General features: G+C 37.1%; 1 protein-coding gene across 2 annotated transcripts; it reads left to right on the top strand.

Annotated features, from left to right (window-relative positions):
* The first annotated feature begins 4,364 nt into the window (after positions 1 to 4,364).
* On the top strand, positions 4,365 to 24,395 carry LOC116897341 (uncharacterized protein KIAA0825 homolog). 2 transcript variants are annotated; one of them, XM_032899098.1, is made up of 3 exons: positions 4,365 to 4,473; positions 20,557 to 20,725; positions 23,721 to 24,395. In XM_032899098.1, the coding sequence occupies exons 1-3, from the start codon at positions 4,463 to 4,465 to the stop codon at positions 24,393 to 24,395; spliced, it is 855 nt and encodes a 284-aa protein (XP_032754989.1). In that variant the 5' UTR covers positions 4,365 to 4,462. The 2 variants fall into 2 exon arrangements, with proteins under 2 accessions (XP_032754989.1, XP_032754990.1); XM_032899099.1 differs by having other exon boundaries at positions 4,416 to 4,435; positions 20,562 to 20,725.
* The last annotated feature ends 2,532 nt before the right edge of the window (positions 24,396 to 26,927 follow it).

The raw sequence follows: 26,927 nt of genomic DNA on the forward strand, positions 1-26,927 counted from the left end.
CATCTCTTGTATTCTGTTGGTGAAGCTTGTATCTACAGCTCCTTGTCTCTTCTTTTGGTTTTCTATATCCAGGGTTGTTTCCATGTGTTCTTTCTTGATTGCTTCTATTTCCATTTTTAATTCCTTCAACTGTTTGGTTGTGCTTTCCTGGAATTCTTCTGTGGGATTTTTGTGACTCCTCTTCTATGGGCTTTCCTACTTGTTCATTTATGTTTTCCTGGAATTTTCTTAGTATTTTAAGCATTCCTCTCTGTAGGCTTCACTTGTCTTCTAAGGGAGTTCTTCAATGCCTTTCTTGAAGTCCCAGCATCATGGTCAAATATGATTTTGAATCTAGATCTTACTTTTCTGGTGTGTTTGTATATTCCATGTTTGTTTTGATGGGGAGAATTGGGCTCGATGTTGCCATGTAGTCTTGGTTTCTGTTGTTTGGGTTCCTCGCTTTGCCTCTACTTCATCAGATTATCTCTAGTGTTGCTTTGTTTGCTATTTCTGGATACAGTGGCTTCCAGGACTGTCCTATAAGCCTGTGTGTCAGGGAGTACTGTAGACCTGTTTCCTGTTTTCTTTCAGCCAGTTGGGGACAGGTGTTTCTTTTCAGGCGTGTAGTTTTCCTCCCACAGGCTTCAGTTGTTCCTGTGGGCCTGTCTTGAGTTCACCAGGCAGGTCACTTGCAGCAGAAAAGTTGGATGCTTATCTGTGGTCCCGAGGCTCAAGTTTGTTCTCGGGTGTTGCCCTTGAAACTCTCTCGGCCAGCAACTAGGGAAGATCTGCGCTGTCGCTTCAGGGAGCTTCAGTGCACCAGGGTTCCAGATGGTGTTTGGTATTTTCCTCAGCGCCCCGAGATGTGTGTGTGCAGAGTGCAGTCTCTTCTGGTTTCCCAGCGTGTCACCTCTTCTGTAGGTTTAGCTCTCCTCCCATGGGATTTGGGGTACAGAGAACTGTTTTATCCGGTCTATTTCCTTCAGGTTCGCGGTGTCTCAGGCTTAGGTCCTGAAGTCATCTTGGGCCCTCCCCCACGGGAACCCAGAGGCCTTATACAGTTTCCTCTTGGGCCAGGGATGTGGGCAGGGGTGGGCAGTGTTGGTGGTCTCTTCCGCTCTGCAGCCTCAGGAGTGCCCACCTGACCAGGCGGTGAGGTCTCTCTCCTACGGGGTTTGGGGCAGAGAGCTGCTGAGGCCCGATCCTGGGTGTGAGACTCCCAAACACACAAAAGTGCCCGATCCTAAAGGAATTCTGCCTCTGTGTGTCCCGAGTTCACCAGGCAGGCCTCTGTAGCAGAAAGTTGGTCTTACCTGTGGTCCAGAGGTTCAGGTTTTGCTCTAAAGTGCCGCCTATGACTCTCTCTGAGGCTGACAGCAACCAGAAAGATCTGTTTTACATTTATTTGGTTTGAAGTGTATGTGTATGAGTTTATGGTGTGGCAATTTGAAGGTCAAAGTCAGCTTATAGAGTTGTTCCTCCTTTCACCACATGGATCCTGAGAATGAAGAGCAGATCAGAGACAATCTCTTGCTTGCATTTCTTACTGCACACAGCTTTCTGTCTCTGAAGCATCAGTTTATATAAAATAAAACATTGTAGCACAGTACCATCCAAAGATTTGAGTGATTTAAATTGTATATACTAAGGAAGAACAGTATGAAAATTCTTTTCGTAAATAAGCCATCACTTAGTTTCTCTATAAGAGGAGAAACTTTGCATTACACAGTAGAATCTCTGCAGTTCTTAACATAGAGAGTAGTCTCAGGTCTGGGCTGAAACATTTCAGGCGTATCATTTTCTTCGTCTGGTGATGGTGCATGCATGTGTAAAGAGAATTATGGCGTGTGTTCAAACCCTACATACTATCCAGCACAACAAGTGCTGCCAATGAATCCTAAACCCTTTTATCCATTGAGTTGAAGTTCCTGCTTGGTCACTTCATGTTTGAATCCTTTTCAAGGACTCACTGCTTTCAATTATAGGCCTGCAGTTTTAGATGATGCTGGATTTGAGAAAAGCAAAAATTATATAAGAGGGAAGTATTGAAATTAACCTATGGAACTGCCCTGACAGAAGGCAAGGTGACAAGCTTTTTGATCTCCATCTGTTGTCAACTTCAATGGTTTTAGATAATGTTCTTGGTTAGACAAGTTATAAGGAAAAAGTTACTTTTGGCCTATGGTTTTGCAGCTTTTATTCTTCTAGCTGGCTCTCTTTGCTTTGGGGGCCTGGAGGCAAGGCAGACTATCTGTATCAATGACGGTACTGAGGTACCTGGAGAATGGGGACAAGAGATGAGAAGAAGGACGCCAAGACAAGAGTCTGATCAAGCGACAATTTTATTTTTTTCCAAGGCTGAATTCATACCATAATAGGGTAAATAGAGAGAGGGGGCAAGTGGGCTTTACTGTGGGCAAGGATACAGTATTTTGTGTGGTCATTGATGTCAGCAGGATGTTTTTTTCAGAGAGGTTACAGATCATCACATTTGGGTATCTTGACATCAAACGATTTTCAGCAAGGTCAGAACTTTGTCATATCATTATTCATCCTGACCACCAGATTTGTACTGATCTTCTGCAGCTGGTTGGGGGATTTTCCATGAACCCAGTCATAAGGGTTTAACTCTAACTATAATATTAACATCAATAATGGATTTTTCAAGGGGTATCACATCCCAACAATCTTAGTGGGTGCCATGTGAAGCAAAAGCCATCCATTGTATGGTAGCTGAAAGCAGGATAAAAGTAATGTTGGTGATTAGGTTGACTTATTCCTTTTTGTGGCATACTCACAATTTCTCCCACTGTGTCTCACCTAACACCCCACCTTCCAATGTTACTGCAGTCTTGGGAAAACAAGTCGATTAGCATATGTGTGCCTGGGGAATGGCATTAAGATCAAAACTATAGTAAAGAGTTCCCTTGAGTGAGGTCCACAGCCAAGTAATACCATTTCTCAGCCATATTGGCCCATGTTGGGTTGTGATGGATTAACTTTCATCAGAGAAATCTAAGCAGATGTGATTGAATAATTTTTTTGAGCAGAGAACTTAAGAAACCAATTTGTCTTGCTTCTCCTCTTGCTTCTTCCACAGCTTCTTCTAGTTTTTTTTTTTTTTTTTCTTTTAGACATGGGCCATTTCTTTAAAATCTGCAGTAATATTCAAATTAAAATAGTCTACAATTTATCAGCTCTGACTTTTAACATAACCCATGTGAATATTTACTTGACCTATAGCACTTTATAATGTAATCTTTTCTGAAATATCTTTGTTTTAAAATTAAATTTATTTTTCCTTGCTAAATGAAATTTTTCCAAGTCCAAGGACAATAACATAGCCCAACTATATTCCAATGACCTATCACACATATCATCATTGATGAATGTATGTAGAATCCATGTCAGAGCATTTTTTTTTTTTCTATAGAGTATATCCTGATTACAGTTTTCGCTTACCCAGCTCATTCCAAATCCTCTCTGCCTCTCCCACCCATTTAAAACCACTCTCTTTGTCTCTAATTAAAAAAAACCAAGCAAGCATCTAAAAAAAAGAAAAAATAAGATAAAATAAAATAAAAAAAAAAAAATCCTAATAGGACAAAACAAATACTGAAAAAGATCCAAAGAAAAAGCATAAACGTCCAGATGCAGATACACCCCATATTTACTGACAGATCACATATCAACACAAAACCAGAAATCACGGTATATACACAAAGGCATTGTTTACAAAAAAAAAAAAAAATTGCCCAGACAAGCATATGAAGGAAAAAAAAACCACAAAATACAATAGAGTTTGGTTTGTATTGACTACTTTCATTGGCATGAGTCCTACCATAAGTCTGGTTAATATAGTTTTAATGAGACTTCATTGGAAAAACTAATTTTTCCTTTGTAAGTCAATCAATGCTAGGTAGGAGTGCTCCCGGAAAATTACATTTGTTTTTCTCCATAGAAGTAAACCCAAAGTAGCTCAAGCCTCTAAAGATTGGTGTACAGCTCCCAGGTCTGTGGTGACCAGGACAGCACCTGGTTGCAGCTATGCAACCCTTCTTACAAATGGTTTATTCTGCAGCTTCTATTATACTGAGAAAAACAACAGGATATTAAAGCTATCTGTGGTCTGATGCATTTTGAAAAATTATGACATTTACATAATAAAACTTAGTGAGCTTTATAATACCCTAATTCTCAAACTCCTTTATTTCACTGAGTCTGCAAATAGAAATCATTGGTTTTCATACCTGAGGGAGTGTGTCAGTTCCCCAACCCTGTTTCTCCTTTTGTCATCACTTGTTTTTATTCTTGTTTCACAGAATGGATCCATTACAGGAATATCCCCATAATTCATTTTGACCTGCAATGTCTGTTAAATTCATTTCCTGAGATTTGGAGTTTAAGCAGATCTTCAGTGACATTGAGATCAGATCGAGCAAAATGCTACAAGGTGACTATTGCTACTGTTTAAGTTAAGATGTTTCCAAGGTAACTGTTGTGTACTGCTTGTTAAGGTGTTTCCAAAGTAGCTGTTGCTACTGTTTTAAGTTAAAAGTGTTTCCAAGGTAACTATTGCTGCTCTTTAAGTTAAGGTGTTTCCAAAGTAACTCCTGCTAGTATTTATGTTATTTCCAGATTTTTCTTCACACAGCAATTATCTAGTGTTGGTTTTGGACTATCTCTTTTTATTGCCATGTTATTCTTACTACTAACATCTTAAAAAGATATTGATTAGACTCTATTCTCAAAATTCAACATAATTGTCTCTTCATCTGGTCATTACTCTTTGTAGCACCTAAGCTTCTTCCATTCCTACTATATTTGCTGGTCATAACTCCACAGAGTCTATTTATCTACTCTCCACACCCCAAACTCTAAGATTACAGATGCGTTTAGAATGCCCAAATTTTACATGTTTGCTATAGTCTGAACATAGATCCTTTCTGAGCCATCTTCACAAGAACCTGATTACCTTTAAAAAGTTATAAAATATAAACACTACTAGTTGGGTTCCAGTTATTACATTGTTATTAATTCTTATTAGAGATTGCAGTATCACAGATTTAATTTTTTTCTGGAGTGTAGGGTGGGGACAGTGTTTTGAGGCAGGGTTTTTCTTTGTCGCTCTGGTTGTTCTACTCACTCCGCAGACCAGGCTGGATTTGAACTCAGAGATCTGCTTGCCTCTGCCTCTCAAGCGCTGAGATTAAAGGCTTGTGCCATTGTGCCCGGCTCTAGATTTTCATTAGTAAATTTAGAAATTAATATTCTTGGATTGTATGATAAGGGCAAAAATTTAAATATGAATATAAAGTATCAAAATAAAATGATGGTATCAGGTCACAATTGCTGAAAACAAAGCCTAAAAATACCAATTATTTTGGAACAAGGGATATACATATCTGTAATCCCAGAACAATGGAGGGAGAGGCAGGAGAATAGCAGTAAGTCTAGGGGCTAAATAGTGACACCCTGATACAAAACAAGGTTAAAGATAATTACAATTGAATTTTTTCTTATTTTTCTTTTCTTGGTTTATTATTTTCATAAATTCCATTCCATTTTCTGCAGTTGCTTTTGCTCAAAGTTGTTATGAAATATTCCTTTGCATCTTGTGGTTTTGAACAGTCATTGGAATTTTTATCAGGAAATTAGACAGTAGAGGGATTCACTTCCCATGTTACAGTCTGAATCCAGCATGAATAATCTCCCTGACCATCATATTTTCTTGGTCAGGAATTAGAACTTCTAAAAGATAATTATCATGGTAGGTTGTGCTTACATATGTTCTGTGAGTGTGTTTTAGAAAAAACCCCTCTCTTTCACAACTTCCCGTTTTTTTAAACATTTAGATGATACTGTTTGAAGGTTTTAAAATTTTATTTTATATTTTTAGATATTTATATCTCTGCTTTTTCTTTGAAATGAAGTCATTTTAAAATGATTTTATCACGCATAAAATATAATTATTGTATTACTGGAGCCTGTTATGTTTTGGTACCTGCATTTTTATATTTTAATAGGACATCGTCTTGGATGAGTAGTAAGTCCTCTTAACCACAGAACTATTTCCCCCCATCCCTTAAACCATTGTTATTTACCTATGTACTTAACTGATGTTATTATACATTTATGTATATGCATTTGTTTATGTCTGTGCATATGTGCTCATGAACATGAGTATGTGGACATATATATCTGTTCACACTTCTCCAACACCCAGAAATGGACATTGGGTTCCTTGCTCTCCCCCTTTTCTCTCTCTTTTATCTCTTTCTCTTTCTTTCTCTCTCTCTCTCTCTCTCTCTCTCTCTCTCTTTCTTTCTTTCTTATTAGATATATTTCTTTACTTACATTTCAAATGTTATTCCTTTCTCGGTTTCCTGTCCATAAGCCCCTATCCCCTCCTTCTCCCCCATACTGGTATTCCCCCCCATCCATCCCCCTTACTGCCCCCCCATATTCCACTGCACTGGGGGTCCAACCTTGGCAGGACCAAGGGCTTCCCCTTCCACTGGTGCCCCAACAAGGCTATTCTCTGCTACATATGCAGTTGGAGCACTGGGTAGTGGTTTAGTCCCGGGAAGCTCTAGTTGGTTGGCATTGTTGTTCTTATGGGGTGACAAGCTCCTTCAACTCTTTCAATCCCTCCTCTAATTCTCTAAGGGAGTCCTGTTCTCAGTTCAGTGGTTTTGCTGCTAGCAATGCCTCTGTATTGGACATGCTCTGGATGTGTCTCTCTCAGGAGTGATCTATATCCGGTCCCTTTCAGCATGCATTTTTTAGTTTCATCAATCTTATCTAGTTTTGGTGACTGTATATGTGTGTGTGTGTGTGTGTGTGTGTGTGTGTGTGTGTGTGTGTGTGTGTATATATATACATGTATGTATGTATGCATATATGGTCCATATGTGGGGCAAGCTCTGAATGTCCGTTCGTTCAGTCGCTGCTCTAAACTTTGCTTCCATATCCTCTCCTATGGATATTTTTCCCCTTTTAAAAAGGAGTGGGAGCATCTGCATTTTGGTCATCCTTCTTCTTGAGCTTCCTGTGGTCTGTGGATTGCATCTTGGGTAATTCGAGCTTTTGGGCTAATATGCACTTATCAATGAGTGCATGCCAAATGTGTCTTTCTGTGATTGGGTTACCTCACTTAGGATGATATTTTCTAGTTCCATCCATTTGCCTATGAATTTCATAAAGTCATTGTTTTTGATAGCTAAGGCGTATTCCATTGTGTACATGTACCACATTTTCTGTATCCATTCCTTTGTTGAAGAACATCTGGGTTCTTTCCAGCTTCTGGCTATTAAAAATAGGGCTGCTATGAACATAGTGGAGTGTGTGTCTTTGTCATTTGTTGGAGAATCTTTTGGGTATATGCCCAAGAGAGGTATAGCTGGGTCCCCAGGTAGTGGAATGTCCAGTATTCTGAGGAACCTCCAGACTGATTTCCAGAGTGGTTGTACCAGTTTGCAATTCCAACAGCAATGGAGGAGTGTTCCTCTTTCTCCACATCCTTGCCAGCATCTTCTTTTACCTGAATTTTTTATCTTAGCCATTCTCACTGGTGTGAGGTAGATTTTCAGGGTTGTTTTGATTTGCATTTCCCTTATGACTAAAGATGTTGAACATTTCTTTATGTGCTTCTCAGCCATTCGGCATTCTTCAGCTGTGAATTCTTTGTTTAGCTCTGAACCCCAGTTTTTAATAGGGTTATTTCTCTCCCTGCAGTCTAACTTCTTGAGTTTGTTGTATATTTTGGATATAAGGCCTCTATCTGTTGTAGGATTGGTAAAGATCTTTTCCCAATCCAAAATGGCAGTTTTGTCCTAACCACAGTGTCCTTTGCCTTACAGAAGCTTTGCAGTTTTATGAGATCCAATTTGTCGATTCTTGATCTTAGAGCATAAGCCATTGGTGTTTTGTTCAGGAAATTTTTTTCCAGTGCCCATGTGTTCGAGATTCTTCCCCACTTTTTCTTCTATTAGTTTGAGTGTATCTGGTTTGATGTGGAGGTCCTTGATCCACTTGGATTTAAGCTTTGTACAGGGTGATAAGAATGGATCGATCTACATTCTTCTACATGCTGACCTCCAGTTGAACCAGCACCATTTGCTGAAAATGCTATCTTTTTTCCATTTGATGGTTTTGGCTCCTTTATCAAAAATCAAGTGACCATAGGTGTGTGGGTTCATTTCTGTGTCTTCAATTCTATTCCACGGTCTATCTACACTTTTTATCACTATTGCTTTGTAATTCGGTTTGAGTTAAGGGATAGTGATTCCCCCAGAAGTCCCTTTATTATTGAGGATAATTTTAGCTCTCCTGGGTTTTTTGTTATTCCAAACGAATTTGCAAATTGCTCTTTCTGTCTCTATAAAGAATTGAGTAGGAATTTTGATGGGTATTGCATTGAATCTGTACATCACTTTTGACAAAATGGCCATCTTTGCTATATTAGTCCTGCCAATCCATGAGCATGGGAGATCTTTCCATCTTCTGACATCTTCCTCAATTTCTTTCTTCAGAGACTTGAAGTTCTTGTCATAAAGATCTTTCACTTGCTTGGTTAAAGTCACACCAAAATATTTTATGTTATTTGGGACTATTGTGAAGGGTGTCATTTCCCTAATTTCTTTCTCAACCTGTTTATCCTTTAAGTAGAGGAAGGCTACTGATTTGTTTGAGTTAATTTTATATCCTGACTCTTTGCTGAAGCTGTTTATCAGGTTAAGCAGTTCTCTGGTAGAACTATTGGGGTTACTTAATTATACTATCATATCATCTGCAAATAGTGATATTTTGATTTCTTCCCTTGCAATTTGTATCCCTTTTACCACCTTTTGTTGCTATGGCTAGGACTTTGAGTACTATATTGAATAAGTAGGGAGAGAGTAGGCAGCCTTGTCTAGTCCCTGATTTTAGTGGGATTGATTCAAGTTTCTCTCCATTTATTTGATGTTAACTACTAGTTTGCTGTATTGCTTATACTATGGAGATTGAATTCCTGATCTTTCCAGGACTTTTATCATTAAGGTGTGCTGAATTTTGTCAAATACTTGTCAGCATCTAATGGAATGATCATGTGGTTCTTATCTTTGAGTTTGTTTATATAGTGGATTACATTGATGGATTTCCATATATTAAACCATCTCTACATCCCTGGGATGAAGCCTACTTGATCATGATGGATGATCGTTTTGATGTGTTCTTGGATTCTGTTTTCAAGAATTTTATTGAATATTTTTGCGTCAATATTCATAAGGGAAATTGGTCTGAAGTTCTCTTTCTTTGTTGGGTCTTTGTGTGGTTTAAGTATAAGAGTAATTGTGGCTTCATAGAAGGAATTTGGTACTGCTCCGTCTGTTTCAAAATGTGGAATAGTTTGGACAGTATTGGTATGAGGTCTTCTATGAAGGTCTGATAGAAGTCTGCACTAAACCTATCTGGTCCTGGGCTCTTTTTGGTTGGGAGATTTTTAATAACTGCTTCTATTTCTTTAGGAGTTATGGGGTTGTTTAGATGGTTTATTTGTTCCTGATTTAACTTTGGTACCTGGTATCTGTCTAGAAAATTGTCCATTTCCTCCAGTTTTCTTGAATATAGGCTTTTGTAGTAGGATCTGTTGATTTTTTTTTTAATTTGCTCAGTTTCTGTGGTTATCTCTCCCTTTCCATTTCTGATTTTGTTAATTTGGATACACTCTCTGTGACCGCTGTTTATTCAGGCTAAGGGTTTATCTATCTTGCTGATTTTCTCAAAGAACCAACTCCTGGTTTTCTTGATTCTTTGTATAGTTTTTTTCATTTCTACTTAGTTGATTTCAGCCCTAAGTTTGATTATTTCCTGCCTTCTACTCCTCTTGGTTTTATTTATTTCTTTTTGTTCTAGAGCTTTTAGGTGTGCTGTCAAGCTGCTGACGTATGCTCTCTCCTGTTTCTTTTTGCAGGCACTCAGAGCCATGAGTTTTCCTCTTCTCACTGCTTTCATTGTGTACCATACATTTGGGAATGTTGTACTTTCATTTTCATTAAGTTCTAAGAAGTCTTTAATTTCTTTCTTTATTTCTTCCTTCACCAAGTTGTTATTGAGTAGAACATTGTTTAACTTCCATGTATATGTGGGCTTTCTATTGTTGTTGTTGAAGACAAGTCTTAGTGTGTGGTGGTCTGATGGGATGCATGGGATTACTTCTATCTTCCTGTATCTGTTGAGGCCTGTTTTTTGACTGATTATATGGTCAATTTTGGAGAAGGTATCATGAGGTGCTGAGAAGGTATATCCTTTTGTTTTAGGATGGAATGTTCTATAAATATTTGTTAAATCTATCTGGTTCATAACTTTTGTTAGTATTTCTATGTCTCTGTTTAATTTCTGTTTCCATTCCATTGATGAGAGTGGGTTGTTGAAATCTCCTACTATTATCATGTGAAGTGCAATGTTTGCTTTGAACTTTAGTAAGGTTTCTTTTATGAATGTAGGTACCCTTGCAATTGGAGCATAGATATTTACGATTGAGAGTTCATCTTGGTGGATTTTTCCTTTGATGATCATGAAGTGTCCTTCCTTGTCTTTTTTAATGACTTTTGGTTGAAAGTCAATTTTATTTGATAAATTTATTTGTGTTTTCCTGCATTTCTTTAAGGGAATTCTTCATGTCCTTCTTAAAGTCCACCATCATTATCAAAAAATTTGATTTCAAATCTAAATTTTGCTTTTCTGGTGTTTTTGGATATCCAGAATTTTCTTTGGTGGGAGAACTGGGCTCTGATGATGCCAAGTACTCTTGGTTTCTGTTGCTTAGGTTCCTGTGCTTGCCTCTAGCCATTGGGTTGTCTCTGGTGTTTGCTTGTCTTGCTGTTTCTGAGAGTGACTTGGCCCTACTGTAGACCTCTGTGTCAGTGCTCCTGTAGAAATGTTTTCCTGTTTTCTTTCAGCCTTTTCTGAGAACAGGTGCTCTGATTTCAGGTGTGTAGGCACTCCTGGAGACTGTCTGCCAGCTCTAGGTGTGGGCAGCAATCAAAGGGTCCTGCCTGTGATTGCTCCTAGGTCCTTGCATCCGGCGGGCACAGTTGCACTAGGCGATTCCCTCTTGAGTCTGAAATGTGGGCAGAGGGTAGTCTCCTCTGACTTCTCACGAGTGTCTACACTTCTGAGGTTCCAGTTCTGTCTCTCGCAGGATTTGGGTGCAGGGAGCTGTTTGGCTGGTTCAGTTTGGTCCTAGGCACAGACCAGAACTCTCGGTACCTGTGGCTGACTGTTCCCATATTCCTGTGTCCAGAGGCACTCACTGTGCAATTTCTCCTTGGACCAGTGACGTGAGCAGAGGTGTGCAGAAGTGGCAGTCTGTCCTGAGGTCTCAAGATGTCTGCACTCCTGGGTGTTCAGCTCCACAACTGACTTTTAAAACCAATGCTTAAGAAAAAGGAAAGGAGGGAAATCTTTTCCTTTAATTGCAATGTGTAAAGTTAAACTTCTTAGTTTTATTTGGTTTTGAACACACACACACACACAAACACACACACACACACACATATATATACATATACATAAATATATGTTAAATGTAAAATATGTTTTATATATGTAAGCATATACTGTTAAGTATATTTAGTATAAAGTAACAATGTAAGAATTTAATGTAATTGTGTTTTATAACACTTGTGCTATATATTATATGATGTTTCCAACCTAAAAAAATGAAAAGAACATTAAATTAAATAGATTTGCAAGTTATTTATGTAAATTGCTGAGCTAGTTTTCTTTTTTTAATAGAAATATTTTTCCTTTGCTTCGATCCCATCAAAACAAAGTAAGACACAGAATGTTTTTGTTATATATTACTTCATTGTTTGTTAAATCTCTCTTTTTAGTTTCCTTCTCTCAATTGATCAATAAAATCATATTTACTAGTATCATAATGATTAAATTTTTGCGTTTATAAATTATTATTTAGGTTGGAATTTGTTATTGATTTTATAAGAAAGTATAGTATGGAATACAGTTCTTACATTATAAACAGTTATTGCCCATATATTAAAAATGAACCTATAGCCTCAAGTGGCCATTGCTCTTCACCAGGGACAGAAGAATGGGGTAACTGTATGTGCTGCATTCTACATTTAGAATCATGTCTATTTTTCATCAAATTCAATTATGTTTTTATTATACTCTAGAGAATAAACATATTTTCAAAAATAAAATACTGAATAATAACTATGATTCACAAGAGTATAAATCATTTATGCACTACTGTATTCTGCCTTCTAACAGAATAGTTTTTAGAAAATTGTATATCGGGACAAATCCATTAGGCTGCACTTGCTCTTCCGTAGTGAATTACCTACCCTTGGCATTTCGTATCTCTTGATGGTCCACATTGAATGAGTAATGAACATCTGTGTGATGTGGGTTTCCCACATTACTTTTAGAAGAAAAAAGACATTAGCAGTTCCCTCTTAAGTACAGTATTTTTTCGTATACTTAAATTATCCAAGCTGTATTTCTTACAGTGACCCTGACAACTTAAGTGTGAGTTCCTTTTCCCTCTTCCTAATATCATTAAGTTTTATGAGCCACAGGGTCTTTCACCTTCCCACAGCAGTGATTCGCCAGAATGGACCCATATGCCCAGGTCACTCACCTTTCACCTGTAAAGAGAGCCAAGCGTTTTCCCTGCTCATTCACATGTGAAGTTCATTTCCCCTCAAGCTAAGCTGTGAGACTTGTAATTGTGAGGAGAGAAGTCAGGGAAATGAGTTACTTATTTTAAACACATACGACAACTGATAATAAAAGTGTAAAAAGCCTGTTGTGGATGAGTACTATGAATTGTACTCACAGTAAAACTAGAAGGTTGCATAAGCCTTTGGAACAGTTTTTGAACTGACTGGAACTTATTAGTTTAATGAGGTATGGGGTACAGAAGTTCTTTTGGGCTTATAGTATGGCATGTAGTGATTTCTGCCCCACTTAAACACATACTGTTATATTTTAAAACCTTATTTTATTCTTCTGTTTTCAAATTATAGACATCTTGTTTGTAGTTCATGGATCAAATTTTGCTGACACTGATATAAATGTCTACTTTTTTCATCTCGGAAATCACCAGTGTTACCTGGGAAATTACCATGTCTTAGTCTGAGAAATGGCAGATGTGACAGGACAAAGAGTGTTGTGAGTGAGCGTTGTATAAATGCATCACATAATTTAACATAAGATCCCATAAACTCACTTACATTCCACATCGTTAATATTTTCACTTGTAAATTTTTCATTCAGGTTCCTGACATGTTAGATTACAGATCTTTAAATAATCTACAAACCTTGGGCTTCTCATAAAAAAGCCATTAATCTGACAATGTGCACTCGCATGCAATTTGCATGTTTTGTCACCATGACAAGTTGCATGATATGAAATCATTTCAAAGAATACTGTAGTTATTATAGTTCTATAATTAATTATAACTAATAATATCAAGAACATAAAATTAGTATTTGCTTTCTTTTTTTAACTACCTATATTTACAGTCTGGTTGGGACTTCATACTCTGTATGAGAGAATCCCTGTCACATCTCCCAGCCTACTAAGCAAGACCAGGCTCCAGGAAGAGAAAACAGAAAGGACCACGGGTTTGATTATCACTAAAACTCATCAGACCTCACAAAGCCTCATTGTCGTTTCTTCTGAGCAGGCCCATTCCAGCACTCTTCTGACACAGATGCTGGGCCTAAGCAACTCAGTCACCTAAACTTTCTCTCACCAAACTTATAGTTCCTATTTTTTGATTTTTGCCAATTATCCTAGTGTTGCCTAGTATGTGTGGAGTGGGAGGTCATGCGGGGGGGGGGGTCTGGTTATGAAAGAGAGGGTGAAAGAGATGCAATTTTATTTTAATTTAAAAAGTATTAAAATATACAATAAAAGTAAATAAAGTTCTCTTTGAGCTTGCTATATGCCTTCTACAGGATTTATGAAATAAAAGTTTCAAAAATAGCCTAACATTCTGTGTTAATTGGCATCACCTGTACAAATATGTTTCCGATGAGTTAACAGGTACATTAGATTATATCAACGAGATGTTAAAGTCAGTTTAGTACTATGACTACTTAGTAGAGCTACAGTAGTAGGCTCTCCTTTAAAGCCTGTGAGCACAGGATCTTGACCCCGAGGATACGGAAGGTATGGATTTTGTCTTATGGCGAGTAGGCATTAACCCTAACAGCAAGTGGTTGGTTACTCCCATGATATCCATGCCACTGTTACACTTATCTCTTGCCAGGACTGATATTGGGTATTACTGGTGATTACTTTTGTCCTTGCTAACATGCATAGCACCTTCTAGCACTATGGAAGCTCTACAGTAAAACTGTGGCTTCCAGGTGTGTTTATTTCTCAGGAAACAATATTTTCTGGACACAGGAGGCCTGTTGCCAGTGGTTATGACAACCCACATAAGCCAGATACAATCTCAGCATGCAGCATTTGGAGGAGGTAGGAGCAAAGTTTCATCTCTTGCTAGAATGCTGTTGGCGATTGGTGGCTACTAAAAGAGTGACAGACAGTTTTCTTTAATGGTCATAGTAGGTTGACCGTACTTTAGTGAAGTATATGAACAACACAAAATGTGCTTTTTGTATGTGTGTTTTTTTAAAGAAGACACAAAGTTGGATGAGTAGGGAGGGCGGGGCTATATATGTTTAAAAATCTCAAATAACTAATTAAACAGAAAAGTATTCAAAAAAATTAATGAAATTATATATACTTTAGCCTTATGTCTAAAAGGTTCTGTTTGTAGGTTTTACTCTCTTCTTTTTTTTAACTATTTTATGAGCTGATTGAGAAAATTGAATGTTAAATGATATAGGAGCCATTACAACAGCTCAGGCTTAGGTTTTAAGAATTTATGTTGTAATTTCTTTCTCTTAGTTTAGTGTCCTTTTATATAATATCTTCTACCAGGACACGCCATTCAGTACTTCTTATAGGCAGGTTCAGTGGCTCCTTCCTTCACATTTCCTTAGCACAGTGTACACCCTACTTAATCGAGTTTTACTGGATTATAGTTATTTAATTAGAGGTTGGTCTAGCTAGCTATACAGGATTTCTTTAGATATGGATTGGTGTCATATGTATCTTTAGAATATATTACAGTCCCTACCATATATATATTTTTTTCCAGCATTCATTTTGACTTTACCAGATACAATAATTCCATTAATTAAACTGTTTTTACAGTTAAGGAATCTAGGAGTGAATTCTGAATGAGAGAATGCCTCAAAAGTTCTTTTAAAAATCATATGCAAGGGGTTAGGAGAGATTACTTAGCAGTTAAGAGCATGTATTGTTCTTTCAGAGAACCTGGGTTTTGTTCCAAGCACAGGACAAGTGAACCACACTGTAACTGTAGTTCTGTCTTAGTATGGGTTTAGTGCTATGAACAGACATGACCTTATGCCTTATAAGGACAGCATTTAATTGGGGACTTACAGGATCAGAGGTTCATCATCAAGATGGGAACATGGCAGCATCGAGGCAGGTATGATGCAGGAGAAGCTGGGAGTTCTACATCTTCACATGAAGGCCTCTAGGAGAAAACTTGCTCCCAGGCAGCTTAGGCAAGGATCTTAGTGCCCATGATACTTACGGTAATATACCTACTCCAACAAGGCCACACCTCCTAATCGTGCTACTCCCTTGGCCAAGCATATAAAAACCATCACAAGTTTCAAGAGATCTGACGTCTTCTACCTTCCATGGACTCCTGCATATATATTATGCACAAAGTCATGTAGTCCTACATATAACACATAATTAAAAAAACATTTTGAAAAGCATTTTGTTGTTGCATCATTAAAATAGTTCCTTAAATTATTTAGGAACAGTTCTCAGAAATGCACCCACTTTTATACATTAATAACACAGATAATTAAATCATTGGAATTAAAGCACAATATTTACATGTATTATGTTTTTATACTTTTAAGCGGTATTTTTGAAGCCACTATCTTCTTGTTTTTAACATTTTTTATTGGAGTTTTTTTTTAATTTACATTTCAAATGTTATCCTCTTTCTTGGTTTCCTGTCCATAAAACTCCTATCCTATCCCCCTCCCCGTTCTTCTATGAGGGTGTTTCCCCACCCAACCACCCACCCCTTCCTGACTCCCTGTCCTGACGTTCCCCTGCACTGGGGAGTCCGGCCTTGGCAGGACCAAGGGCTACTGCTCCCATTGGTGCCCAACAAGGTCATCCTTTGCTACATATGCAGCTGGAGCCATAGGTCTGTCCATGTGTACTCTTTGCATGGTGATTTAGTTCCTAGGAGCTCTGGTTGGTTGGTGTTGTTCTTATGGCGTTGTAAACACCTTCAGCTCCATCGATCCTTTTTCTAACTTCTCCAGTGGGAACCCCGTTCTCAGTTCAGTGGTTGACCACGAGCATTTGCCTCTGTGTTTGTTATGCTCTGGAAGTGCCTCTCAGGAGACAGCTATATCAGGCTCCTGTTAGCATGCACTTCTTGGCATCAGCAATATGGTCTAGGTTTGTTGGCTGTATGTATATGGGTGGGATCCCCAGGTGGGACAGTCTTGAACGGCCATTCCTTCAGTCTTTGCTCCAAACTTTGTCTCCGTATCTCCTATCAATATTTTTGTTACCCTTCTAAGAAAGACTGAAGGATCCTTATCTTGGTCATCCTTCTTGAGCTTCATTTGGTCTGTGGATTGTATCTTGGGTAGTTCAAGCTTTTGGGCTAATAGCCACTTATCGATGAGTGCATACCATGTATGGTTTCTTTTCTTTTCTTTTTTTTTTTTTTTGTGATTGAGTTACCTCATCAGGATGATATTTTCTAGTTCCATCCATTTGCCTATGGATTTCATGAAGTCATTGTTTTTAATAGCTGAGTAGAACTCCATTGTGTAAATGGACCACATTTTCTGTATCCATTCCTCTGATGAAGGACATCTGGGTTCTTTCCAGCTTCTGGCTATTATAATTAAGGCTGCTATGAACATAGTGGAGCATGTGTCCTTGTTATATGTTGGGGCACCTTCTGGGTATATGCGCAGGAGTGATAGAGCTTTCTGAGGAATGTCCAGACTGATTTCCAGAGTGGTTGTATCAGCCTGCAATCCCACCAACAATGGAGAAATGTTCTTCTTTCTCCATATCCTCCCCAGCATCTGCTGTCACCTGAGTTTCTGATCTTAGCCATTCTGACTGGTGTGAGTTGGAATCTCAGTGTTATTTTGATTTGCATTTCCCTGCTAACTAAGGACTGAACATTTCTTTTTTTAAATTAGATATATTTCTTTACTTACATTTCAAATGTTATTCCCTTTCCCAGTTTCCTGTCCATAAGTCCCCATCCACTCCCCCTCCTCCATACGGGTATTCCCCCATCCATCTCCCTTACGGCCCCCCTATATTCCCCTGCACTGGGGGTCCAACTTTGTCAGGACCAAGGGCTTCCCCTTCCACTGGTGCCCCAACAAGGCTATTCTCTGCTACATATGCGGTTGGAGCCCTGGGTCAGTCCATGTATAGTCAGTCTTTTGGTAGTGGTTTAGTCCCTGGAAGCTCTGATTGGTTGGTTTTGTTGTTCTTATGGGGTTGCAAGCCCCTTCAACTCTTTCAATCCTTTCTCTAATTCCCCCCAAGGGGGTCCTATTCTCAGTTCAGTGGTTTGCTGCTAGCATTGACCTCTGTATTGGACATGCTCTGGATGTGTCTCTCAAGAGAGATCTATATCCAGTCCCTTTCAGCATGCACTTTTTTAGCTTCATCAATCTTATCTAGTTTTGGTGGGTGTATATATATGGGCTACATGTGGAGCAGACTCTGAATGGCCGTTCCTTCAGTCTCTGCTCTAAACTTTGCTTCCATATCTCCTCCTATGGATATCCTCCCCGCCCCCTGGTGCTTCTCAGCCATTCAATATTCCTCAGCTCTATAACTCAATTTTAAATAGGGTTATTTGATTCTCTGGAGTCTAACTTCTTGAGTACTTTGTATATATTGGATATTAGTCCTCTACCAGATGTAAGATTGGTAAAGATCTTTTCCTAATCTGTTTGTCGCCGTTTTGTCCTAATGACAGTGTCCTTTGCCTCACAGAAGCTTTGCAATTTTGAGATTTATTAAGAAATATTGAAAAGGTGTTTTGATAAAATGTCTCAACAGGCATTAAGTCTGATGGCCTAAGTTCTATGTACAGAACCCACAGTGGAAGGAGATTTTTTAAAATTGTCTTTTGATCTCCAGAAGTGCACTATGACACAAATACACTGTCATACATGCATGGATGCACACACACACACACACACACACACACACACACACACACTCACACACACACACATATACACACACACATACATACACACATACCATAATAGTAAATAAATTGGTAAAAATGAATTGTTGAAACATATGAAGACCATTATGTTATGAAGATGGTGTACTGTTGTAAATACTTCCTCGGTGTCCAGTTTGACATAGAAGATGTTCTCAGTACATCCAATGAGTGTACTGCTCCCCAGCATATCTCCTCCCTCCTGTTCCCTGCCAGAGAGATTCTGGGGGCATTCCAGTACCTCTCCCTACATAGCCAGTTCCATGTTTGCAGCACGCAGCACAATATGGCATTGCATACAACACTTCCAAAGTATTACACAAACATTGCTTTCATACATTTCTCCTCATCGGGATCATGTTTGTTGCATATTTTTATATTGGTAAGTGAAATTCTACTTTAAATTTATGACCCATTCCTCACTTAATTGTCCAGTAGTCGGCATTTTTACTTTTCTCGTGATATTAACATTACCAAAATATTGGTTTATTTATGGTTTATTTGTACTAATATTTGGGTCCTTACAATCAATGGGCTTATCGTATGAATATTGAATTATCTTGGTAATGTTCTTTTAACAGATTATGCTAATAAAGGAAATTTGAAGTGATCAGTAGTTAGGAAATATTTAATTGAAAATAACAGAATGGTTTATTTAAGAAAACTCAGGCTAATATCTCTTGGAGCATAGCTATTACTACACATATTTGAAAGTATTTCAGATACACAGTCTTTTAAAATACTATCTTTAATGTGTTTAAAGTTATTTTTTGTTTGTTTAAATTTGACCTAAATTAAAGACAATTTGTTAGGATACATAATAGATTGACAGCTTAAATCTTGAAAATAGCCTTTTATATAATAATTTGACATGAAATCAAGTAATTGAGTTTTTAAAACAAGATGCATAGTCTGTGAATGACAGATTGTCAAGATATTTTATGGGTGACTGAAAGCAAAATCAAGTGAACGGAAGTACAACTTTAGCTCTGTGCACCAAGGGAGGTTTTTGAATTGTAACTGCTTAATCCCTTTATCAGTGTTTGGTCAAATTATTCAAATATCCAGCACTCTGGAGGCTTTACACTGCTTAGAAACAGTTGCTAGCCTCTGCCCAGATTCAGACGTCAGCGATGAGCAGAGAGGCAGAGCACCGACAGAAGCGGAGCAGCTGCAGTCTTCAGTGAAACGCTGCACTCCGTCAGGGCTACCGCAGGTGGTGGGCATGTGATCCTAGAGTCCAAACTTTCTTGGGGTGTCTGCAGTTGCATTGTGTGCCTCAGGCCCCATGGTTCTCAGTCCACAGAAATGCTTAGATAAGGAAGAAAACACATGCTATTCTCTTGTCAGACCTAGCCGTGCTATTTATTAGTAAGACCATTCCATCAGGAAAGTCAGGGGCTGTGGCCAAAGGAGGTATAGTTTTTCTTTTGAGTTCTTGGTTTTCATGAAAATGCTCTTTGATTTGCAGAATTTTATATTTTCAAGGTGACGTTGACTTCATTTAAATTTACTCATGTCCAGAAATCTTCTGAAAAGCTTTGCTCTGCCTTTTACTATGTATTTTTATGGGCAACGCACACTTTATAAATTCAGAGACTTTAAGGTTCTTTTTAATAAACAGAGTTTGGCTTCTAAACTTTACATGGTTCTATCATGTGGAAACTGCAATTAATAAGAATTATACTTTCAAAACAGTAGATTTGCCTTTTCCTAATTTTTCTTCCTTGATAGTATTAAAAAAAAAATTGTACAACTGTCAAATTTGGGCCAATTCAATGTTAAAAGCATCTGTTCTGTAATCATTCAAATTTTCAATATGCTGCCATTGTGAGGTAGTCATATGTCATATCCATGTGGTACCTGATGACACTCCGCCTAAACTCACCATTTTGCCTCATAGAAAATTTATAAGCATATATGTACAGAATTATATGTACAAATTAATATGATAGTACATCTATGAATAGAAAATTTAAAGCATACATATTTGCAGTATTTCTATAAACATATTGAACTCTTTCAAACTATGATTAAAATGAATAACACATTTCTTGCTACTGTAATATCACATGAGTATTATATATATATGAAGTTTGAGATTTAGATTATATAATATCATATAAACATGTAAACATTTCAAAACCTATAATATTGTGAGATGGCATTGCTTACATTCTACCAAAATAATTATTTTTCTTTTTTGTAGTATAGAACATTGCACTGAAGAAATCCATTCTGAAGTGAACAAGCTCTGTCCTGATGTACAGCTGCAAACAACAAGTGACTACTTCAAATGGCTAAATAGCTATAATTATAGTTTATCTAAGTCACCATCCATTCCCCATGGAGATTTGACAAACTTCCTCAAAACAATGGTAACAATTACTTTTTTTTTTTTTTTTTTTTGCTAAAGTGGGGAGCAGGGAATACAACAGGATGACTTACTATATGTGAATTTTTATTGTGTTGGTAACATTAGTGTGTCCTATGTAGGGGACTTTGTTTTGAATATGTTTTATGTTTTTGCGTTGATGACCCTTTTTCTCCCCTGCCTCACCAAATCCTTAGACATATTTTAAAAATTTATTTAGCACCAAGATATAGAAATGAAAGTTAAATATTCTTCTTCCTGGGTGACTTATACTGTGATGTGCAGCACATGGATGTGATATGCACATCGACCTCACTGGTATGATCTGCAGTTGTCTCTAGTCCTCACTCGATAGATGTTAGGTTCTTCCCCAACACTAAGTTTTTCTGTGTTTAAAATCATACCAAGAAGAGTCCCTTAATTGTTTCTGTTAGCTGGCTTTATCTTCCACTCTCTGAATGCCCAACTTAACAATACTACCCTGTTTGTTTTGGCTTGGCTTTAGTTGAAGCAGAAATGGACACAAGACCACTGTTGATGGAGTTCTTTCTTGGACACTGGCCTGTGACGTTTTGGTTAACCCTCAACAAAAATAGTTATTATTGTTATACCCTCATCTGTGGGGTGGTTTAGTTACAAAAACAGTTTCTCATAGAAACAGTATAATTTTTAAAGAGAAGAATTTCTGTGGCTATGGTTTTAATTTAATTTAGTAGGGAGAAAAGGACTTTTTGTCTCCACATCAAAAACATTGACCAGGCAGAAGAGGAAAATATCTTGAGGTTGTAGATGGTTTAGGATGACAGAATCAGATAAAAATTGTTTTGTAAGTTGCTATTGTTACAGTTGTCTCTTTCATGCATATGGCTTATGAAGTAATATGAAGAAGACAAAGACTGTATTTCCCTAAAGCCTTAACCTTTGAAAACATTCTTCTTATCCATTATCTCTTGAAGGTGGAGGCTTGAAGAATAAATATGGATATAGTTTTTCCTTTAATTTCTATTAGGAGCAGTGTGTATTGGATTTTACTAATGTTGATTCAATAACATGTTCTCTTTTAATTAAAAGCAAAAGCTTTCAATTATCTTTTAATCTGCCACACACAAGCCATTTTCTTCAAGGCAAAGGCCAACTTAGTTTTGTTCATGTCTTCTGCAACACCTAGGGGTTGCTGCTGTTGTTGTTGTTGTTGTTGTTGTTGTTGTTGTTCTTCTTCTTCTTCTTCTTCTTCTTCTTCTTCTTCTTCTTCTTCTTCTTTTGTATTATTATTATTATTATTTTGTCTTTTCACATTATTGTGTTACTGTTGAGGAAATAACCATGTTATTAAAACGGATTCAAATTAAAATTACCTTGCCAAGGTTTTACATGCTACTGGTGTCAGCCTTGATGGCATCTTTATGTATCTGCTGTTTGCAAAAATTAGGTAAGAAACTGATTCTTAATATGATACTTGTACTGAGGTTATTTTCAAAATTTAAGTATTCACCCAAAGCATGTGTTTAAAGCAGTAGTCTATTGTCTTTGATTGATCAAATATTTACCCCTATTAGTTGGTTTAGAGAAACATAAAGCTAAGATGCTCATATGACACAACTGATACATGTAATTGTCTTAGTGCTGCTGGGTCCTGGACTCTCATTTCCTTTCTAGAAATTTGTAAAGAACTAGCTAATACAAGAGATGAGAGACAGAGAGAGGATGAAACCACCATTACTACAAGCATATGCTAGGTCCTGTTCCTTACTCAAAAACTCCTATGGTGTTTGAAAAGTAATTGTCTTGTGTACCATATCAGATATCCTTATCCAGAAATCAGGCTGCTAGGGTTTTCAGATATCAGAGTCACAGAGTTTTCATTATGAATAAACCAGAGAATATGTGGAAAATTTATTTATATAATAAAATATATATTTGCTATAATATTTGCATGTTAAATGTGCATTCCAGTACTGAGACTGAATGTGAGCCAATTCCAGGAATTTGTCTAGCTGTTCAATTCTGGATTACACATAATACCTGTGGTGTTTTCACCAATAAGTAATTTCAAAGCCAAACTAATTTTTATGCCACTTGAGCCTTTCTTCCATTTCTTTTCTAATCAGCTTGTTTCTACTTAGAGAATATGAACTAATTTTGTTATTGGCTGAAAATGGATATAATTAGGAAAGTCATCATGTATGAAAAATGTGTGTGCAATTTAGAGTCCAAGAAGAAAGTGATTTTTTTGTTCCTTTATTATTCCTAATTGTGCCACCATTGTTTCCTACCACCGTGAAACACTAAAGGAGTAATCCCCTATCACCTTTTGGAAAGCTTTTCTGAAATTTTCTTTATCCTATTTTGAGTTAGTTATTTCTTTGGAGTGAGCAGAAATATTCTCAGGCTAGGTTTTAAAGTAAAATTTGTCTTAACATGGTTCTCAGCAATGAATTTAAATGAAAATTGAAATCTCCTAGTGTATTAAATTTTATTTCTCAGGGTGGCAGCTATTAGGAACCCCTAGGCATCTACTCTATTTAATGATTTGATTTCTAAAATTATCTTAAAAGTGTATTGGGTGGGAGTTATAGTAAGTATATTCTCTCAGTCGTAAAAAATATCTGCCAGGAATTAGTTAAGACATGATCTTGAATTTATTTTGTTAGGAATTAATTTTAATCAGTGTTATTCAAAGGTCTGTATTTGGAAGTGTTTAGGCTTCTGCTTTGCCACAGCTTAGGTTAGAGGAAATAATGGGGGCCAAAGGGTGCATGTCCAGCCAATACACCTGAACAGATAGCTAATCTGCTGGACTTTACAGCTGACTTCAGTCTACAGAAGTTAATACATTGTTTACTGTCAGCACTGATTAAATCACAAGTACAAGACCAAAAGATCTTGAGGAGTATAGCATATTCATTCTAAATTTTAATCAACTATAAAATTGTATATAGAAATTATTTTTTTATTCTTTGATTTAATCACATTTCTAATATTATAATTTACTTTTTCAGCAAGATTTATTGAATAATGAAGAAAACCATGAAGAAATGATCCTGGATTTACTCTGGGACCTCTCCTGTCAAAGCAGCATCTCATTCCTGTCCTCCCTGGGTGGGACAACTTTCTGTCACTTCTCCAGGACTTCTATACATTCTGTCGAAGATTTCTCCTCTGTGGATGTCAAGTCTATTTGGGATGATGTAAGACTACGTCTTCGACGATTCTTAGTGAACAGGTTAGAAAGATATAATGAGATAAACAATTCACAACAAAAAATTGAACTGAAAACTCAATGTATGAAGCAATTTCTCCTGCTCTACTCAGAGTCAGAAGTGCTTGTCAAATACAAAAGTGTGCAGAAGAGACTTCTGGATACGTTTCTGCAAGACTCCTTTCCTACCTGCAGCAGGGAATCAGATTTAGACAGAATTGCATGTGGATACCAAAGTGCAATGCTCACCGTATATTCAATGATAAAAGAGGATTTTAACATATTATGTGAAATCTTAGCTCCATCGTCAGTGGTGCGATTCATTAATGAAACTTACCTGGGTACAGTTACAGAAGAAATGACAAAAATTCTTGAAAATTTTTGTGAGTTGCAGTTCAAAGAAAATGCTGTTCCTGTAGGTAAACCAAGCAAGAGCTGCAGCAAGCACAGAGGAGCAGTGCATACTTTGGGTTAGTGACATTTACCTTTCTGTTTGATTTCCCTTCAGCCTTTCACATCCTTAACTCTCAGGCTTGCCTGTTGTAGCAAAATGGTTAAATTCCATTGCAAACTAAACCAGGGAGTGAATGAGCTGAAAGCTTTCCACTCATGCTCATGTGTTCCTTTGTCTGTAAGTGTAGTCATGGAGACTTTGCTTTCTTTGTACTGAAAATGTAAGCCAAAGGAAGTTATTCTTCTGGAATGCATAAAGCAAATGATAAAGTATTAGCTAAAAGAAACTCATAAATGGGTACACACAAATATAAATACGTGCAAATATGTGTGCAACCAGCAAACATGAATTTTACTGTATTATATCGTCCAAAGCCAAAACGTTATTACTTAAGAAGAGTTGTTCAAAGCTGGTTTACATTTACACTGACTAAAACTAGAAGTTTCACAGTTATATTTAGTCAGCCAATTCTAATAAATAGAAATTATAAATATTAATCACACAATGTTTTTTCATTGCTTAGAAGTCTAGTGCTTTTTGAATCATTTTAAAAATCTCTACTTTTATGACAACTTATGCAATAAAATAAACTTTAAATTCTCAATTTTATTTAAAATATTAAAGTATAAAAATACAATAGTATAATAAACTTCCTTGTTATGGTTTTAGTTTTCCACCAATGGAGAAAAATCAGATTTAAGTATTTGAGAATTATTCCTTAATAAATTATTATGTATTGTTGAATTTATTATCATTGACATTTTCTATATCACCATATACTTTACTTATTTTTCTTAATAAGATACCAGAAGACCAAAATTAATGCAATAGATGAATTTTTAAATAAGTTAATATTCTACCAAAATATTAGTCTTTTCTTAGGACTCCAATTCCTACAGAATAACAGACGAGTCAATCAGTTTCTGGGATGGTGGTGAGGTTATGCTCATCTGAGTCATACACACTGTAGTCTGTGCCAAGCAAACACACTTTCATGTTCATTGTTCATACAGTTTTGAAATGCATTTCCTGCCTGTGCTTTGTCCTGTGTATGCTTTTTCAATATAAAGTGTTTTGTGCACAAAAGTTATGTCTTGGCTAAATACAGTTTACAATGGAAGATAAGAGCATCTAACTGAAAATATATATAATTTATTAGTGAGTCTTAGAGTGATGAAGAGACAAAGATGTAAGCCTATTCTAATGTTAGAGATGGAGAGATTTCACACAAACCCAATTTCACCGAACCTTTGCCATCAGTGTTACCTGAACTTTACTATAAATCACTTTTAAATGAGTGTTTTTCCTATAGTAGGCACTATGCCAAGGAGAACCTATTCTCTTTCATCCCAGTTTTATGTACAAAAATAGAAACTTCAATTAACTCACCCTTGTTTATTTGTGCCCAGTCAGGATTCATAGTCACACTGAGGATTCATATACAGGGTGTTTTGTATTGTTTTGTTTTGTTTTGTTTTGTTTTGTATAACATCTTTTTTTTTTTTTTTTGTTCTTTTTTTCGGTGCTGGGGACCGAACCCAGGGCCTTGCGCTTCCAAGGTAAGCGCTCTAACCACTGAGCTAAATCCCCAGCCCCATAACATCTTTTTTTTAATCACCATACTATCAGACTATGTCTCAAAGTATAGAATTAAATGTTCTATCAATAATAGACATTTCAAACTCTCTTAATCAAGTGGACCACCTGAACATCATTTAGTTCTGCGTTATTGACTACACATCAAATGACTCATTTAGCAGAAGCCATATTTAAGATTCTGAGGCAAACACTGAGTTGGTAAGGAAAGCAAATGAGTCATTGCTGCCATATGAGAAGACTCCGTGGTTCAGTGTACTAATCATGGATTTGTTTCCTCTCAGAACACAATGATTTGATCCAATGACCAACATTTCCGTATTAACAAATTATAACTTTGAGAATGGCAACAATGATTAATATTCCTTTGGGATAAAATCTGGATAGGCTGAGTGAGAAATTATTATCTTTAATATAATTATATAGCTTTACAATCTTTGAGTCATTGCTGTTTTACCCCATAGTATAGAACGACCATTTCTTACATATAGGGATTTGTATTGTCTTACTTACTACTTCTAACCACTGACAAGGTACCTGCCATTAGCGTCTCTCTTAAACAATGGGAAAAAAGTGAATCGAGACTTTTTTTTTAAAGTTTGTCAGTCACAGTTTATTTTTTATTTATTTATTTTTTTTTATTAACGTGAGTATTTCTTATTTACATTTCGAGTGTTATTCCCTTTCCCGGTTTCTGGGCAAACATCCCCCTAACCCCACCCTCTCTTTCTTTATGGGTGTTCCCCTCCGCATCCTCCCCCCATTGCTGCCCTCCCCCAAAAAATCACATTCACTGGGGGTTCAGTCTTAGCAGGACCAAGGGATTCCCCTTCCACTGGTGCTCTTACTAGGCTATTCATTGTTACCTATGAGGTCAGAGTCCAGGGTCAGTCCATGCATTGTCTTTAGGTAGTGGCTTAGTCCCTGGAAGCTCTGGTTGCTTGGCATTATTGTTCA

The sequence above is a fragment of the Rattus rattus genome, chromosome 3 (genome assembly GCF_011064425.1).
Source record: "Rattus rattus isolate New Zealand chromosome 3, Rrattus_CSIRO_v1, whole genome shotgun sequence".
In the NCBI taxonomy this organism is placed as follows: domain Eukaryota; kingdom Metazoa; phylum Chordata; class Mammalia; order Rodentia; family Muridae; genus Rattus; species Rattus rattus.